Source organism: Alexandromys fortis, unplaced genomic scaffold, assembly GCF_014885135.2.
Source record: "Alexandromys fortis isolate MF-2015 unplaced genomic scaffold, M_Fortis_MF-2015_v1.1 scaffold_1, whole genome shotgun sequence".
NCBI lineage: Eukaryota > Metazoa > Chordata > Mammalia > Rodentia > Cricetidae > Alexandromys > Alexandromys fortis.
In genome coordinates, this window is record NW_026067927.1 from 37,449,138 (window position 1) to 37,464,274 (window position 15,137).

Below are 15,137 nucleotides of genomic sequence, written 5' to 3' on the forward strand. Positions count from 1 at the left end.
GGGTTTGGAGATGTCTTCTCAGAGGTAGCATCATGTGACACATATCATACGCCATTCTTTCCACTGAAGAAACCAAGGATACCACCACATTAAGTTGGCCAAACTCCATCATCATCTGTACCATCTGCTTTCTTGTACAAAAAGGGTTAAGCCAAGAATTACAATACTGGAAGTGGAATCAACCATGCCCACATCTTCATGAATTCCTTTGCTTTAAATATTTAAGAATCCAAGGAAGAGGCTGTCACTTCGATATCATTAATGTGCCTAGCTAACTGCATCTGAGGATAATCCTAGTGTTTCTGTCAATCATTAGCATAAACAACAGCAGTCCCATAAGGTTTTACCCCCTAGCGACTCTGGAGCTGTCAAGTATTAATTAGTGTGAGTAATCACGTGGTGTTTGCACACTGACATCACCTAATGAAGCGCTTCTTGGAAAGTTACACATCCCTGTGGCTTAGCAATGTGTGACTGGAGATGCAGAGGAAACACCTACTGCTTGACCCCAGTTTGAATCTTTGTATTTGATAAAGGAAAAATCAAAACACGGAGTATCAACCTTGGTGTTTCGTTTGTGAGTGGCAGAAGCCCTCTCCTCTATCTCTAGATTCCCAGAGAGTCAAGGCCAATTCCCAAGCTCACGTCACACCCAGCACAGTTTGCTTCTGCCACCTCTGTTGTTCATGGTGTTCCCCGAATCAGATGGTGTCCCATAAGTGGACAGCTTTTCCCAAAGGACAGAAAGAGATTGTGAGATCACCTGCTATGATGGTTAATCTTATTTATTTTTCAGACAGGGTCTCTTTACACAGCCCTAACTATTCTGGAACTCTCTACATAAATCAGGCCTTGAACTCACAGAGACCTGTCTGCTTCTCTGCTTCCCTAGATCTGCTAGGATTTAAGGTGTGCACCACCACACCCAACTATGGTGGTTAATCTTTATCATGAACTTGACTGGATTTAGAATGACCTAGGTAAGACTAGGTCATCTAGTCTGTGGGGATGTTTCTAGAAAAAAAGCTAACCAAGGAGTGAACTAACACCTTATTAGAGGGCAGCACCCACTCAGGGACTGGGAACTTGGATTGAATGATCCAGGCTAGCACCAGCTGAGCCCCAGCTTTCATCCCGACTCTCTCCTTTCTGACCTCAGAGGCCCTGTTGCCAGCTGTCTCTCGTTCTCCCTCCCGCCATGATGGAGACGGACTAGATCCCCTAAAACTGTGAGCCAAAATGAACCTCATCCCTCATTGCTAGGTCGTGTTCTGTCACGGGCACAATTAACTAACACAGCTACTGCAGCTCTTCCAGTCTGAGGACCGCTTTACAGCAAGCACTGTGGACGTGAAACTGAACCACTGCTTCATTTGGTGAATGGACCACGCTGATGTAGTTGGGGATTTTTGCTCTTGATTCTCATGTCAGCTTCAAGAGGCAAAACCCTAAGTATGGGGCATGGAAATGCAGGAAATGTCCAAGGTGTTGGAGGGAATCAGAACCCAGTGAAAAGTTTTGCCTCTCTCCTGGCCCCTCTAGGCTGAGTCCAGTTTGAGCCAGTTGTGGGGAAAGATACATGAGGTCATAATTGGGACTATAACCTGATAGGGCTAGAATATCCTTATGAAAGGAGAGATGTTGAGATCTCTACACTGGCAAGAAAAGAGGCCATGTGAGAACCCAGGGAAAGGTGGCCGTCTACAAACTCAGAAGAGGATTCACCAAACCACTTTCAGCACCGTCTCCGTCTCACGCCTCCAGAACTGTGAGAAAATTAATTTCTGTGGAAGAGTCCCATTCTGCAGGACTCACGCAGTGTATGAGCCGGGTGCCGGTGGCGCACGCCTTTAATCCCAGCACTCGGGAAGCAGAGGCAGGTGGATCTCTGAGTTTCGAGGCCAGCCTGGTGTACAGAAACGGGTTCCGGGTTCCTTTTGTTGGTTGTCCCCTATTCTTCTACCCTGAGGCTTCCCTTCTTTTTGTTTTGTTTTCCTTTAGTTTTGTTTTTCGAGACAGGGTTTCTCTGTAGCTTTGGAGCCTGTCCTGGAGCTAGCTCTTGAACTCACACAGCCTCTCCCTCTCAGCATCCTCTGATGCCTGCAGTTCTCTGTGTAGGGCTGAGGTCCGATGACTTAGGGAGATTCTTCTTAAAGACTGAAAACAGGGACTGAAGAGGTAGTGGTTGAGAGAACTGGCTGCTCTTCCAGAGGACCCAGGTTCAATACCCAGCAACCACATGGTAGCTCACACTCCAGTTTCAGGGGATTTGACAGCCTTGCAAAGACACACATGCAGGCAAAATGCTAATGTACATAAATTAAAAAAAAAAAAACAACTTGAAAACAGAGGCCAGCCGGGCGATGGTGGCGCACGACTTTAATCCCAGCACTCGGGAGGCAGAGGCAGGCGGATCTCTGTGAGTTCGAGACCAGCCTGGTCTACAAGAGCTAGTCCCAGGCCTGGAACCAAAAGCTACGGAGAAACCCTGTCTCGAAAATCCAAAAACAAAACAAAACAGAGTGGTCGGTGACATCCAGAGCAGAGCTGGCTGTCCAGACTCTGGCCCTTGAGCACCTCCTGCTGCCTCCTGAGCAGGAGGTGGGAGCCAGGGAGCTAGACGCCAGCCGCCAGCCTCAGCCAGGTTTGACTGGAGGATGAGGAAGCTGCTAAGGCACAGTGACCATAGAATGAGCAGGGGATATTCTGGGACTGCCCAAGACAGACAAGGAAATGAACTGAATTCAATCAAGACAAGAAGAAGCTTAAGCCATGGGGTGAAAGGGGCATCTAACTTCCTGAAATAAAACCTGACTTTGCATTTTGACTCTGATTGTTTGATTTCCCCTCTGCCTCCTCCTTTTGCACTTTATTTATTTTACATGTGTGTATGTGTGCGTGTGCACACTCACTCATTCACTTATGCATTTGCACATGGAGTCCAGAGGGTGTGTGGTGTTTTTTGAGGCAGAGTCTCTACTGGACTGAAGCTGGCCAAGTGGGTTAGATCGGATGGCAGGCAGGCCCCAGGGACCCACGTGTCTCTGCTTCCTGAACACCGGGATTACAAGCACACACCATCCCACCTGGCTTTTTTTAAACGTAGGTTTTTGGGGTTGAACTCGGGTCCTGGACTTACAAGGCATGCACTTTACTGACGGAGCCGTCTCCCTGCCCTGCAACGGAGTCTTTAAAGAGGCAACTAAAGTAGAATAAGGCCATTCGGATGGGCCTATATCAGTATTGCTAGTGTCCACGCAAGAAGGGGACAGTGGAATCCACGTGCTCATACTGGCGAGACTGCGGGGGAGGCATCAGGAGAAGGCAGCCACCTACAAGCCAAGGACGGCGAGGGGGATGACACCAACCACGCTGACAGCTGGATCTCAGACTTCTGAGATCCAAACTGGTGAGAAAATATAATTCTACTGTCAAGGTCCCCAAGCCTGTGAGACCATGCTCCCACAGAAGAGCTCTCACAGTGGCCACGGCCAGGGGCTCTGACCTTGTTCATGGACACCTGTCCATACAGCTCCTGTGGGTTTCCCAGGCCCATTGACTGAGGTAATGACACTTCATGATTTACCTGTAAATTCTGGTTCTTAATTGGTTTAATACATTTTATATATGTGTGTGGGTTGCATGCACATTTTGCCAGAAGAGGGTTCTGATCCCCTGGAACTGGAGTTTTTGTTGGTTGTGAGCCACTGTGTGGGTTCTCTGCTCCTTTGGAAGAGCGTCCATTGCTCTTAACTGCTGAGCCACCTCTCCAGGCCTTACCTGTGAATTTTTTTTTTTTTTTTGTCATGGGTTGTTTTTTTGAGACAGGGTTTCTCTGTGCAGCCCTGGCCATCTGGGAACTTGCTCTGTAGCCCAGACTGATCTTGAACTCAGAGATTTGCCTGCCTCTGCCTCCCAAGTATTGGTATTAAAGGTGTGCATCAATATTGCCCAGCTACCTGTGAATTCTTTAAAGAGTTATAGATTACATATATCCCTTAAAATTATATAAATCACTTAACATTGGGCTTTGAATATTATTGCTTTTATTTATACTTATATATTTACATTATCCCAAAACTGCTTTCATTTTAATAGTGCTGTTGCATAATCCAGTAAAAACATAAAAATGTTTTGAGTATCTCTTCCAACAAACTTTATGCTGAATATTTCATCTGCCAGAAAGGTGTGAAATAAAGTTTTAATCTTACCCATTCCTCCTGTCCAGCTTCTGGCTTCAGCATAGAGGATAATCGGGGGCTCACCAAGCTCATCTTTCTCCATGAGACAGACAACAGAGATACCCCATCTTGATCTGACTCCTGTCAACCTGACAAGAGTTGTGTCTCCTTCACCACACACATTGGAGCCCTGAAGAATCTGTTCTTCCTCATTTCCAAGCACACACTGGAGGGGGCGGGGTGGCTCGGGGTGGCCAGGGTACCCTTCTACCACAGGAATAAAGGAATACACGCTGAACAGAAAGCAAGGCCTGCCTGTGGAGCTGACCCGGTTCCTCACTTACAGTCAGACCTCGCGGATAATAAGCCTTTCGGGGACACTCAGGAGCTAAACGGTTTTTAGTTAAATGATTTTTATTATCACACTTCCAGTACATTATTAATATCAGAGAAACAGAAAAGCCTAACACCTTGTTCAACTCAAAGTAGAGCGGCGGAGGAAATGAAAATAGCAACACTTGAAGAGCAGCAATGTCCTGGTGCGGCGTCACGCGCTCTCCGAGGACAGAGTCCCCATGATGACACCTGCCACACCCCCAAACAGTGGGCAGCCGACTTACCTCAAATCCACGTTTCCCTTCTGCTCCGGATTCTAATTTCCGTCCCCTGTCGTCTGACACAGAGCAGAAAGCATTTTCGTTTGCCAGTGTTAACAACTGGATCCTCTGTCAATGACTAAAATTACACCAAATTCACTTTCATCTCTAACAATTTGCTCACGTCTACCACTTGTTGCTCATTCAATGACCTTTGGCACTCGATCAAAATCTGTAGTAGCGAAAGCTACATTTTACCTCAAGGCTCTGCTGGAGCAACCTCACCTGCTGTCAGGTCCCACTCGGTACCGTGACCCCTCCCTGCACCTCTCACTCCCCTCCCCTCTAAACTTCTCCAGCCCAGGGCTTCCCTCCCCTCCCCCAGCTTCTCTTCCCTGCATGGCGCAGTCATTTGGCTACTGCTCTCTTGGTTCCCAGACCCTCGTGTCCTCCTCTTCTCTTCCTCGCTGGCTGTCCCCGCCACTCTCTCCTCTGATGCCCGGTCAGTTCTGCTGCCATGTTCAGCTCAGGCTCTTCCAGAAGCCTCCGCTCTCTCCCTCCTATCTACAATGAAACCCTTCTTCTCAGCCATATTTAGGAGCAGGCATGTCCTCATTTTCTTTCTTTTGTTTTTGTTTTTTGAGACAGGGCTTCTCTCTGTAGCCCTGGCTGTCCTGGAACTCAGAGATCTGCCTGCCTCTGCCTCCCAAGTACTGGACCCAACCGGTCCTCAATTTTCATTCAACTGCAACATTCAAATTTTCTATGAAAAATAATCCTTCGTCCTCCAAAGCTGCAGAGAAACCCTGTCTCGAAAAAATAATCCTACATCTAGTCACCGTGTGACCATCCCTCCTGTCACTTTATATTGATCTTCGCTCTAAAATGTGGTGGACGGAGCAGGAGGCGGTTATGGTCACCCCGTCCACATCAGCAGCAGTGCACGCAGAGCTCCACAGTCACAGCTTTTCACGCGCAGCCGAGTCTCGCACCCTCTCACTCTGTTTCCTGTGTCCTCTTTCAATGACTAAAATTACATCTAATAAAATATTAGAAATGTTTATTTCTAATAATTTCTCAATCTCTGTCAGTCATTTGTTGTTCATTCAACAACCTCTGATACCTTGGGCACTCGAAGATTCCTTTATGAATAGCTCCTTGATTTCCTTTTAAGATATAAAATCTAGGGGGCTGGAGAGGTGACTCAGTGGTTAAGAGCACTGACTGCTCTTCCAGAGGTCTTGAGTTCATTTTCCAGTAACCACATGGTGGCTCACAACCATCTGCAATGAGGTCTGGCGCCCTCTTCTGGCCTTCAGGCATACATGCAAGCAGAACACTATGCATAATATATCTTTTTTTTTAAGATAGAACATCTATTTTTCTCTCACTATTACAGTCTTTTCTAAAAATTTATTTCATGTGTATGTGCTTTGCCCAAACGTGTGTCTATGCACTGTGTGTGTGTCTGGTGCCTGTGGAAGTCAGAAGTTGTTATGGCCCCTGGGACTGGAGTTACAGATGGTTGTGAGCCATCATGGGGTTGCTGGGAATTGAACTTGATCCCGTATGAAAGCAGTCAGTGCTCTTAACCTGGGGTGACATCCCTCCAGCCCTAATTTGACATAGTTTTAAACAGAAAAACAATGGAGAAAGTTTTAGGTTATAAAATTCAAAACAAATTATTTTTTAAATTATTTTGTCTAACTGGGTCAATGGACAGATATGTTCAGCAGCAACCAGTGGCGTCTGATTCCTACCATGCTGATGGTTCGAGGAATTGAGAAGAATGCCCAGAGCTGGGAATGGTGGGCACGCCCTTTAATCTCGTACTCAGGTGTAAGCATTCAGTTGATGAGTTCAAGGCTAGCCTGGTCTCCAGAACCCGCTCCAGCACAGACGGGGCTACACAGAGAAACCTTGTTGCAAAGAACGCTCAGCTTCCACACTCACTGTCTCAGATGATGGCACAGGCTGCATCCACTTGGAATCCAGAAACTGTTCTTGCCACTTCAACATCCAAAAACTGACTTCACATACCGTATTCTGGAGTTAAAACTAGGAAAAACGGGAGTTTATGTTTTGCCCAATTCCAGTGTCCCTCTGCCTGCCTCACCCTTCCCCGTGGTCTACACTACCCTTTGCCTGCCTCACCCTTCCCCATGGTCTACACTACCCTCCTTCCCCATCATTTATACTACCCTTTGTTGGGAAAAATTTTAGACCTAACTTAGAAAACAAAAATATCACTAAAGCATGAATCGAGTCTCTATTGTATCCTCTTTAAAAAACAAAATCAAGGGTTAGAGAGATGCCTGGCTGCTTTTCTAGAGGATCCAGGTTCATGTCCCAGCACCCATGTGGCAGCTTACAACTGTCTGTGAATCTAGCGCAGGGGACCTGATACCTCCAGACAGACTGATACCCCCAGACAGACATGCAGACAAAACGCCAATGCACATAAAAGGAAAAATAAATCATTTAAAAATTATTTTAAAAAACAAACACGAACGCAACAACAACAGCAAAAACCCAACAGGGTCTTAGCATATAGCCCAGGCTGGTCTAGAATCTGAAGAGCTCTGCCTGCCTCTGCATCCTGAGTCCTGGGATTGAAGGCATCGCTGGGTACATTTGCCCAATGATCCACTTAGATAAAGACCACCATGCCGCCATTCCTCTCTTTTTGCTGTTCTCTGAGCCCAGGCCCTTGTATGTACTAAGTAAATGTTTTACTATGAGCCACACTCCAGCCCTCAGCATGTCCTCTGGTCACTGTGTAGCCAAAGTCCATCTATCTACAGTGTAGTGGCTCACACCTTTAATCCCAGCACTTGGGAGGCAGAGGCAGGAGGATCTCTGTGAGTTCAAGGACAGCCTGGTCTCCAGAACTAGTCCCAGAACAGCCAGGGATACTTAGTGAGTCCCTGTCTCAAGAAAAAAAAAAAAAGAACAAAATCAGATATAAGGTTAGATACTTGGATGAGATTTTGTACAAGGCGCTAAAGTTGCAAGGTCTTGCTGCTGTTGACCTTGCGCCTGCTCAGCTCAGAGAGCCCTGGGGGAAAGAGCCTCTCTCCTCCTGGCCGTCATATAAACTAATTGTCCCTTCCTCTCCAACACTTTTAGGTTAGAGAAAATAAGAAAAACCAGGCCCTCTGAGGCAGTGTGAGCTTGCCTGGCATTGATTTCTGAGTATATAGCAAACCCCCTCTCATTTGTTTTCCTGTGGAAAATACACAATTAAAGACACACTGAATTTGAGCCAGGTGGTGGTGGTGCACGCCTTTAATCCCAGCACTCAGGAGGCAGACACAGGTGGATCTCTGTGAGTTTGAGGCCAGCCTGGTCTCTAGAGTGAGTTTCAGGACAGCCAGTGCTACACAGAGAAACCGTGTCTCGAAGGAAAAAAATAAGAGAGTTTTGTATTCTCCTAGTTCTCCTTAAACCCCCTCTCTCAACGTGACCAGAACTCTAGCGTCAGCCGGTCCCCGGGCAGTGTCCATTCCAAGGGCGGAGGTCTCAAGCTTCACACAGTCCAGAGTGCAGCAGCCCCACACCTTAGCACAACTACCCAGTGATGGAGTGCCCATCAGGCCGTAAAACTGGCATACAGACAGTACCATAACCCAAAACAAAGACAAAGACCTCATCCATCAACGCCCATAGTTCTGGGAAAGTCTCTAACGTACTAACCTTGCCTTTGGCTTCCATAGTTCTGCTTCTGCCTAACTGTTCTTGTTAACTGAGGTGTGTCAACCGAGAACATAGTTTTTGTGTTTAAAAGCTCTCTCTGAGAGAGGCTTGGTGATAAGCTGGGATCCCGAACACCTAGTGTAGCTGGCCAGCTAGTAAAGAGTTTCTGCTGGCTTAAACCCATGCCGTCTTTGGCGGATCCCCCACAACACACATTTAGGAAGAGTCCTCCTAACTTCGGTTCTGAGTGGCTCTTGACTGGTTACTGCAGGTCATTTTGTCCAAAACCTCACGGTCCATCACACAGAGGTGGCTGTACCACTTTTCAAACTCCACTCCCTCCTTCGGAGGCCCAGAAACTCGTGGCAAAGGGGCACCTTCCACCCTGCACCGCAAAGCTGCTCCACAGAGGGCCGGCTGCGTTTCTGGCCACTCAAAGGGGCCAGTCCTGGTCCCCACTCCTCAGGTCCCCGCTCCTCAGGGAGCCTTCCTTTGTCTAACAAACCACTCTTTGCAGTAAAGGCTTCACAGGGCCTGGCTTTTATCTCTTCCTATTTCTCTGGGGAAATCTCCCAAACCCCCACTGTCATCCCCACCCCCACCTCGCACAGTCAATTTAACAAGCTGAAGTTGTCAAAAATCAAAAAGCAGATACATGAACTGCTCTCTTTTTGCTCTGGCTCTGCTGATCAATGGCGGTACAAAAGAAAGCAGTAGACAGGGCTTTCCCAAAATACCGCAGGGAAATGGTGGGAACAAAAGGCAAATTAAAATTTTCAGAAAATAGCTATTTCAGGCAGTAGTGGTCCATACCTTTAAGCAGAAGAAAGTGGATCTCTGAGTTCAAGGCCATCCTGGTCTATAGTGGAAGTTCCAGTACCACCAGGGCTACACAGAGAAATCCTGTCTCTAAAACAATCAGAAAATAATCCCACCATGATTATTACTAGAGTCTTACTAGGAGCCATTTGGCTACGTGGTTGGAAAGGAGAGGCCTCGCTTCCTACGCTTGCCTTGCTGAGACTGCCTCCTAGAGACACATCTCTAGGAAAGTTTGGGGTTGAACTCTGAGGTCAAAAAGCATCTTGGGCAGTGTCAGATGTGTGTGCTAATGCTGTGCCCTTTGTGGTCAGCTTTAGGGCGGAAGTGATCACGTGACTAGTACGTCACTGAAAGGCCCCACTGTGGTAGCTGTCTTTCCTCTTGACCATCACCCACCCCACCAGCCCTACTCTCTGCCTATCTGGAACTGCTTGGTTGTAAACGGCATGCTTGTCCAAGCTCAACAGCTTTACACGGGTGCCTCTCTCGGCTTTAAGTAAAGTTCCATAGCCGTTTTAATGTCACGACTCACACAAATAAGGATAATACCCTTGACCTGGTGGTAGCTGTGGTGGCGCATGCCTTTAATCCCAGCACTTGGGAGGCAGAGGCAGGTGGATCTGAGTTCAAGGTCAGCCTGGTCTACAGAGTGAGTTCCTGGACAGTTAGGGATACACAGAGAAACCCTGCCTTGAAAAACTAAAAAGAAAAAAAACTTAAAAATCTGCAGCTGAAGAAAAGGCTAAGTAGGAAGGACCCACGTTGGGCTCCCAGAACTGTACCCCTATGGAGTGGTTCACAACCACACTCCAGCTTCAGGGACTCAACGCCCTCTTCTGGTCTATACATGCACTGCACTTATGCACACATACCCCCCCACCCCCACGCATGCACAAACATAATTAAAAGTAAATATTTATGTTGGGTGGTGATGGCACATGCCCTTAATCCCAGCACTTGGGAGGCAGAGGCAGGCAGATGTCAGTGAGTTTGGGGCCAGCCTGGTCTACCAAGAGAGTTCCAGGACAGCCAGGACTGTTACACAGAGAAACCCTGTCTCGAAAAAACAAAAACGAATAAATTATAAAAATGAAAATGAATGGCTTCTATTCAAATCTGGACAGTTGGGCAGATGCAAGAAAATCAGTAGCAGTCTCCTTCAGCCCTGTGGGGAAGAGGGGAGGATGCTGGGAACCAAGCTTGGGGAAGAAGACACGAGAAGTCACGATGAGTTCAAACACACTGGGATGGCAGGGGTAAAGGAATTTGCTGATGGTCTGGATGAGGGTGTAAGATAAAGCATGGTCAGGACTAGCTCATGCGGTCAGACGACCAACCACGGGGAGAGCAGGTTCGTTGTCTAAAGTGTGGAAGGCTCAGGAGGACAGCAGCATACTTATGGATTTTGTTTTGTTAATATTAAGTCTCTAATTAGACAATCAGAGTTCAGTAAGCAAATGGATGTACATAGATCAGGGATAAAGATCTAATTACACATAGCGCTTAAACACACAAGATAACATCACATAGCAAAAGCCTGTAATAGAGAAGCTGTCTCGAGACAAAGCCTGGGGTCATTCCAACATTTAGAAACTGAGAAAAAGAAATGGAGGAGGGGGACTGCAGAGATGGCTCAGTGGTTAAGAGCAGTGGCAGCTCTTCCAGAGGTTCTGAGTTCAGTTCCCAGCACCCACATAATGACTCACTGCTTCTATAATGGGATCTGATGCCCTCTTCTGGCATGCAGGTGTACCTGCGGCAGAGTACCATAGGCACATCAAAGAAATAAATATTAAAAGAAATGGAGGAGCCGGGCGAAGGTGGCGCACGCCTTTAATCCCACTTTAATCCCAGCACTCGGGAGGCAGAGGCAGGCAGATCTCTGTGAGTTCGAGACCAGCCTGGTCTACAGAGCTAGTGCCAGGACAGGCTCCAAAGCCACAGAGAAACCCTGTCTCGGAAAACAAAAAAAAAAAAAACAAAAAAAAAAAAAAAACAAAAACAAAAAAAAAAAAAAAAAAAAAAACAAAAACAAAACAAAAACAAAAACAAAGAAAGAAACAAAAAAAAACAAAGAAAGAAAGAAAGAAAAGAAAAAAAAAGAAATGGAGGAGGAATAGGAGGAGAAAGGGAAAGGGGGAAGAAGAAGAAGAAGAAGAGGAGGAGGAGGAGGAGGAAGTAAAAACACACACGGGCTAAGGAAGAGCAGCAGTTGAGACAGAAGACACACTCGGAGAGAATTATGACTTAGAAGTCAATACGAGGCAGTGTCTCAAGAACGAAGGGTGGAAGTGTGACCAGCAAGATGGCCCGGCAGGTAAGAGCACTGACTGCTCCTGCAGAAGCCCCAGGTTTGCTTCCCAGTATTCACGTAGCAGCTCATAGCCCTCTGACTCCAGATTCGCTGGATCCAGTGCCCTTGATGACCTCTGCAAACACTGCATGCATGTGGTGCACCTGCAGACACCCAGGATAAACACTCACACACATAACCAAGATTGTTAGGGCGAAAACGACAGCAACAAATGTTAGTGGTGCCTTGGAGAAATTATAAGGTTCATGCATTGTTTGGTGGGCATGTAAGTGGTACAGCCACTTTGTAAGACATTTTGATATTTTTTTTCAAATCTAGAAGTACCCTAAGATCTGGGGGCCAGGGAGATGGCTCAGAGGTGAAGGACACTGGCTGCTCTTCCAGAGGACCTGAGTTCCATTTCCAGCAACCACATGATGGCTCACAACCATCTGTAATGAGATCTGGTGCCCTCTTCTGCCATGCAGGCATACAGGCCAGCAGAACACTGTATGCATAATTAATAAAAAAAAATCTCGCACCCCCTTCTGGCCTCTGAGGGACCCAGGCACACAAGTGGGGCGCACACACTTAGACAACACACACACACACACACACACACACACACACACACACACACCACACCACTTTTAAGAAGCTTGTTCGGAAGACTGATTTTACCTCTGGGACTCAGTGAGGAAGCTTTGCTCCTTGGTGACTCATTCACGTGTCTCCAGCACCTTCTGTTGTCCTTAGAGCGGCTCTGGCTGCGGTCGCTGTAGGTGAAGCCTGTGGACTAAGGGAGAGTTCGAAAGTCTTGCTTTCTCAGGAAGAAGTTCACGTGGATGGACGGCAGCTCACGTCCAACTCGCACGCGCACCTGACTTCATTGCCAACATTACTGAGAGCCGCAGCTCCCAGTTATTAGACATTAACACAGCCCTAGCCGGGAAGGACAGCCTCCCGGGTGAAGGTCTTTACTGAGCCTGCCTGGCTGGTTCCCTCTGGGAGAGTCAGCGAGGCACCGGTGTGCGCCGAGCATTGGCCCAGCTGGGTTTAGTGAGAACCCCCTCCCCCTGCAGAGTTGGGGTTCTGTCACTTCCCGCACAAGACAACCACTGAAGCAGATTCGCTGTTTGCAAGGGTGGAAGGGGTCCAGTGGAACTGGCTTTCAGGAAAGTGGGGACAGAAGAGACCTGCGGCCAGAGAGTGAAATAGGAGAGAGCGGGAGGGAGGGAATGAGAGGGGGCGGGGGAGGCAGAGAAGGAGGGGAGGCAGAGAGGGGAGAGAGAAAGAGATCTTCCTGGCTCTACGTCCTTGTCTTTCATTGTTGTCTTTGTTAGTAAAATGTTTCTGTCACTGCCCACGCGTCCCCGTGGTCTTCTGGCTGCAGAGCGCCAGCACCTGGAAATGCCAGCATCTGCACCACCCCACGGTCGGCACAGGAGCCGGCGGGGGCGTGGCCGGTGACGTCAGGGGCCAGGCGGGACCTGTCCCGGAAGCGGGTGCCGAGGACCGAAGAACTGGGAGATGGAGGCACCCGCGGTGCTGCTGGTGATGGGTGTGAGCGGCTCCGGGAAGTAGGTCGCGGAGGCCGCAGGCGGGCGGGAACTGGGGGGCGGTGGGGCGCCCTGAGCCCTGGGAGCCCTGCCTTTGCCGCCCCTGCCGAGGTCTCCTGCTCTCCTGCCCCGCTAGCCGCTCCCCAGGGTCACCACGGATGAAAGCCGAGGTCCTGGTGGTCGTGGCTAGCTCCGGGGAATGAAGGTCGGGCGTAGGGAGGCTGCTGGAGTACAGAGAGGAGTTGTTACAGGAAAGACGCAGCCCGCCACAGCTTTTAGCTCCAGCCTTACAAACCTGGACCTCAGGCATCTTGCCGAGCAAGTGGGAGGGTGCAAAGTCCCAAACCAAGAGGCGAACCTTGTCCTGGGTCTGTAAAGCTCTGTCTGGTTGGGCAGATGGTTCCCCTCCTGGGTGAGTTTCCGGATTTTTCTGAATAGACATTGAAAAGTGAAGATCACCCTGCAAGGTATCACATCTTCCTTGATCGTGTTCCTGCTTAAGCTGGAATGTTCATATGGAACGTACCCAGGACTCTGCAAACTATGCAGTTTCTTCCCAGCCCGGTGCAGCCAGCTTAGAAGTAAGCCAGCAGTAGGCATTTCGTTTGATAGACACCGCACTGCACCGATATAACCCAGACACCAAACTGCAACACGCAACTACAGGCAACAAAATAGATGTTAACTGGTGAACCAGAGGTTCGTAGTCACACGTTGGGGCGCCCTTTGACCTTCAGTCAAGGTGGGGCGACCCACTTCTGTGGGCCCCCACACCAGTGACCTACCAGGAACTTTCCAAACGGTAAGGTAAGGTAGCTCTTTAAGATGAAAAATTTATTTTTATTGCGTGTATGTGTTTGGGCCCGCACCTGCACACACACACACGAGTGCAGATGCCCGCAGACGCATCTTAGCCTCTGCAGCTGGGCTCCAGGTCGGTCCTGGGAACTGATCTCAAGCGCTCTGCAAGAGCAGGATGCGCTCTTAACCAGCGAGACATCTCTCCAGCCCCAGAAGGTAGCTTTAGGCTTCCAAAATTACTGTTTTATCCCCACAGCAGGCGTTCTAATTTATTAATTATTTAGCAGTATTTAATTTGAGCTAGGATATTTATTTATTTATTTATTTATTTATTATGTATACAATATTCTATCTGTGTGCATGTCTGCAGACCAGAAGAGGGCACCAGACCTCATTACAGATGGCTGTGAGCCACCATGTGGTTGCTGGGAATTGAACTCAGGGCCTTTGGAAGAGCAGGCAACGCTCTTAACCACTGAGCCATCTCTCCAGCCCCCATTGAGCTAGGATTTTTGATATGCAACCGAGGCTGGCCTTTCAAAAGCAGCGATCTGCCTCAGTTTTCTAGGTGCTGAGATCACAGGCACAGTCCGCCATTCTCTGCTGTCAAGCCCTGCGTCCAGTCCCAGAAGCCACAAAACAGACTCACTGAGCCTGTTGTATAATTGGGAAGCCCGTTCTCTCTGTTCATTGCCTCTTCCCCTTTAGAGACCCTTTCTCTCTCACCCAGAACAGCACCTATCCCATAATAAGCGCTGATTGTCTTTGTCATGGAGACTGGAAGGATGAGCCGGAGAACATTAGTACTGTTTCCCTTTATTTTACATTGTAGCAAAGCCATCTCAGCTTCTGCTAGAATAAACTTAAATCTGAATTTCTTCAGTTCTTCCCTCTCCCCAACTGTCTTCTAAAGTGACTTTTAGCCCAACCTGCTGGGAGAGACATCTGGGCACTGAAGTTGGGCTGTAAGCTTAAATCCAGTCATTGCTTATGAGCCCCATGCTGCACCTTGTTCCTGCCGACATCCGTAGTCCCTTGTGCGTGAATGGGCATCCGGGTCCTCTAGTTTAGATCTGGATGGAGCAGGCACATGGGTTTTTTCCTTTCATAACTTAGCTCTTCTTTTAGACCAGAGTTGGTGGCTAGTGTTTATTCATAGTTAATCTAGGTTGATTGTAAGTGTATATAT

The 15,137-nt window shown here is 48.2% G+C and overlaps 1 protein-coding gene and 1 long non-coding RNA gene across 8 annotated transcripts in view; one reads left to right on the forward strand and one right to left on the reverse strand.

The window, feature by feature from the left end:
• Positions 1-4,130: 4,130 nt before the first annotated feature.
• On the reverse strand, positions 4,131-12,920 carry LOC126503065 (uncharacterized). The gene is made up of 3 exons (XR_007592140.1): positions 12,270-12,920; positions 6,731-6,823; positions 4,131-4,854 (listed from the first exon to the last, which is right to left on the reverse strand). It is a non-coding gene; the product is annotated as an uncharacterized lncRNA (long non-coding RNA).
• A 120-nt stretch (positions 12,921-13,040) lies between these two features.
• Idnk (IDNK gluconokinase) overlaps positions 13,041-15,137 on the forward strand; it is a 14,619-nt gene continuing 12,522 nt past the window's right edge. For 4 of the 7 annotated variants that reach the window (XR_007592138.1, XR_007592139.1, XM_050144564.1 and 1 more), the window contains exon 1: positions 13,047-13,168. Coding sequence is in view for 4 of the 7 variants with exons in the window: in XM_050144564.1 (XP_050000521.1) it covers positions 13,119-13,168 (50 nt within the window). In the remaining 3 variants the exon portion in view is untranslated. Of the gene's footprint in view, positions 13,169-13,213; positions 13,955-15,137 lie in introns of those variants that run through there. The other 3 variants (XM_050144570.1, XM_050144567.1, XM_050144569.1) reach the window with 3 other exon arrangements.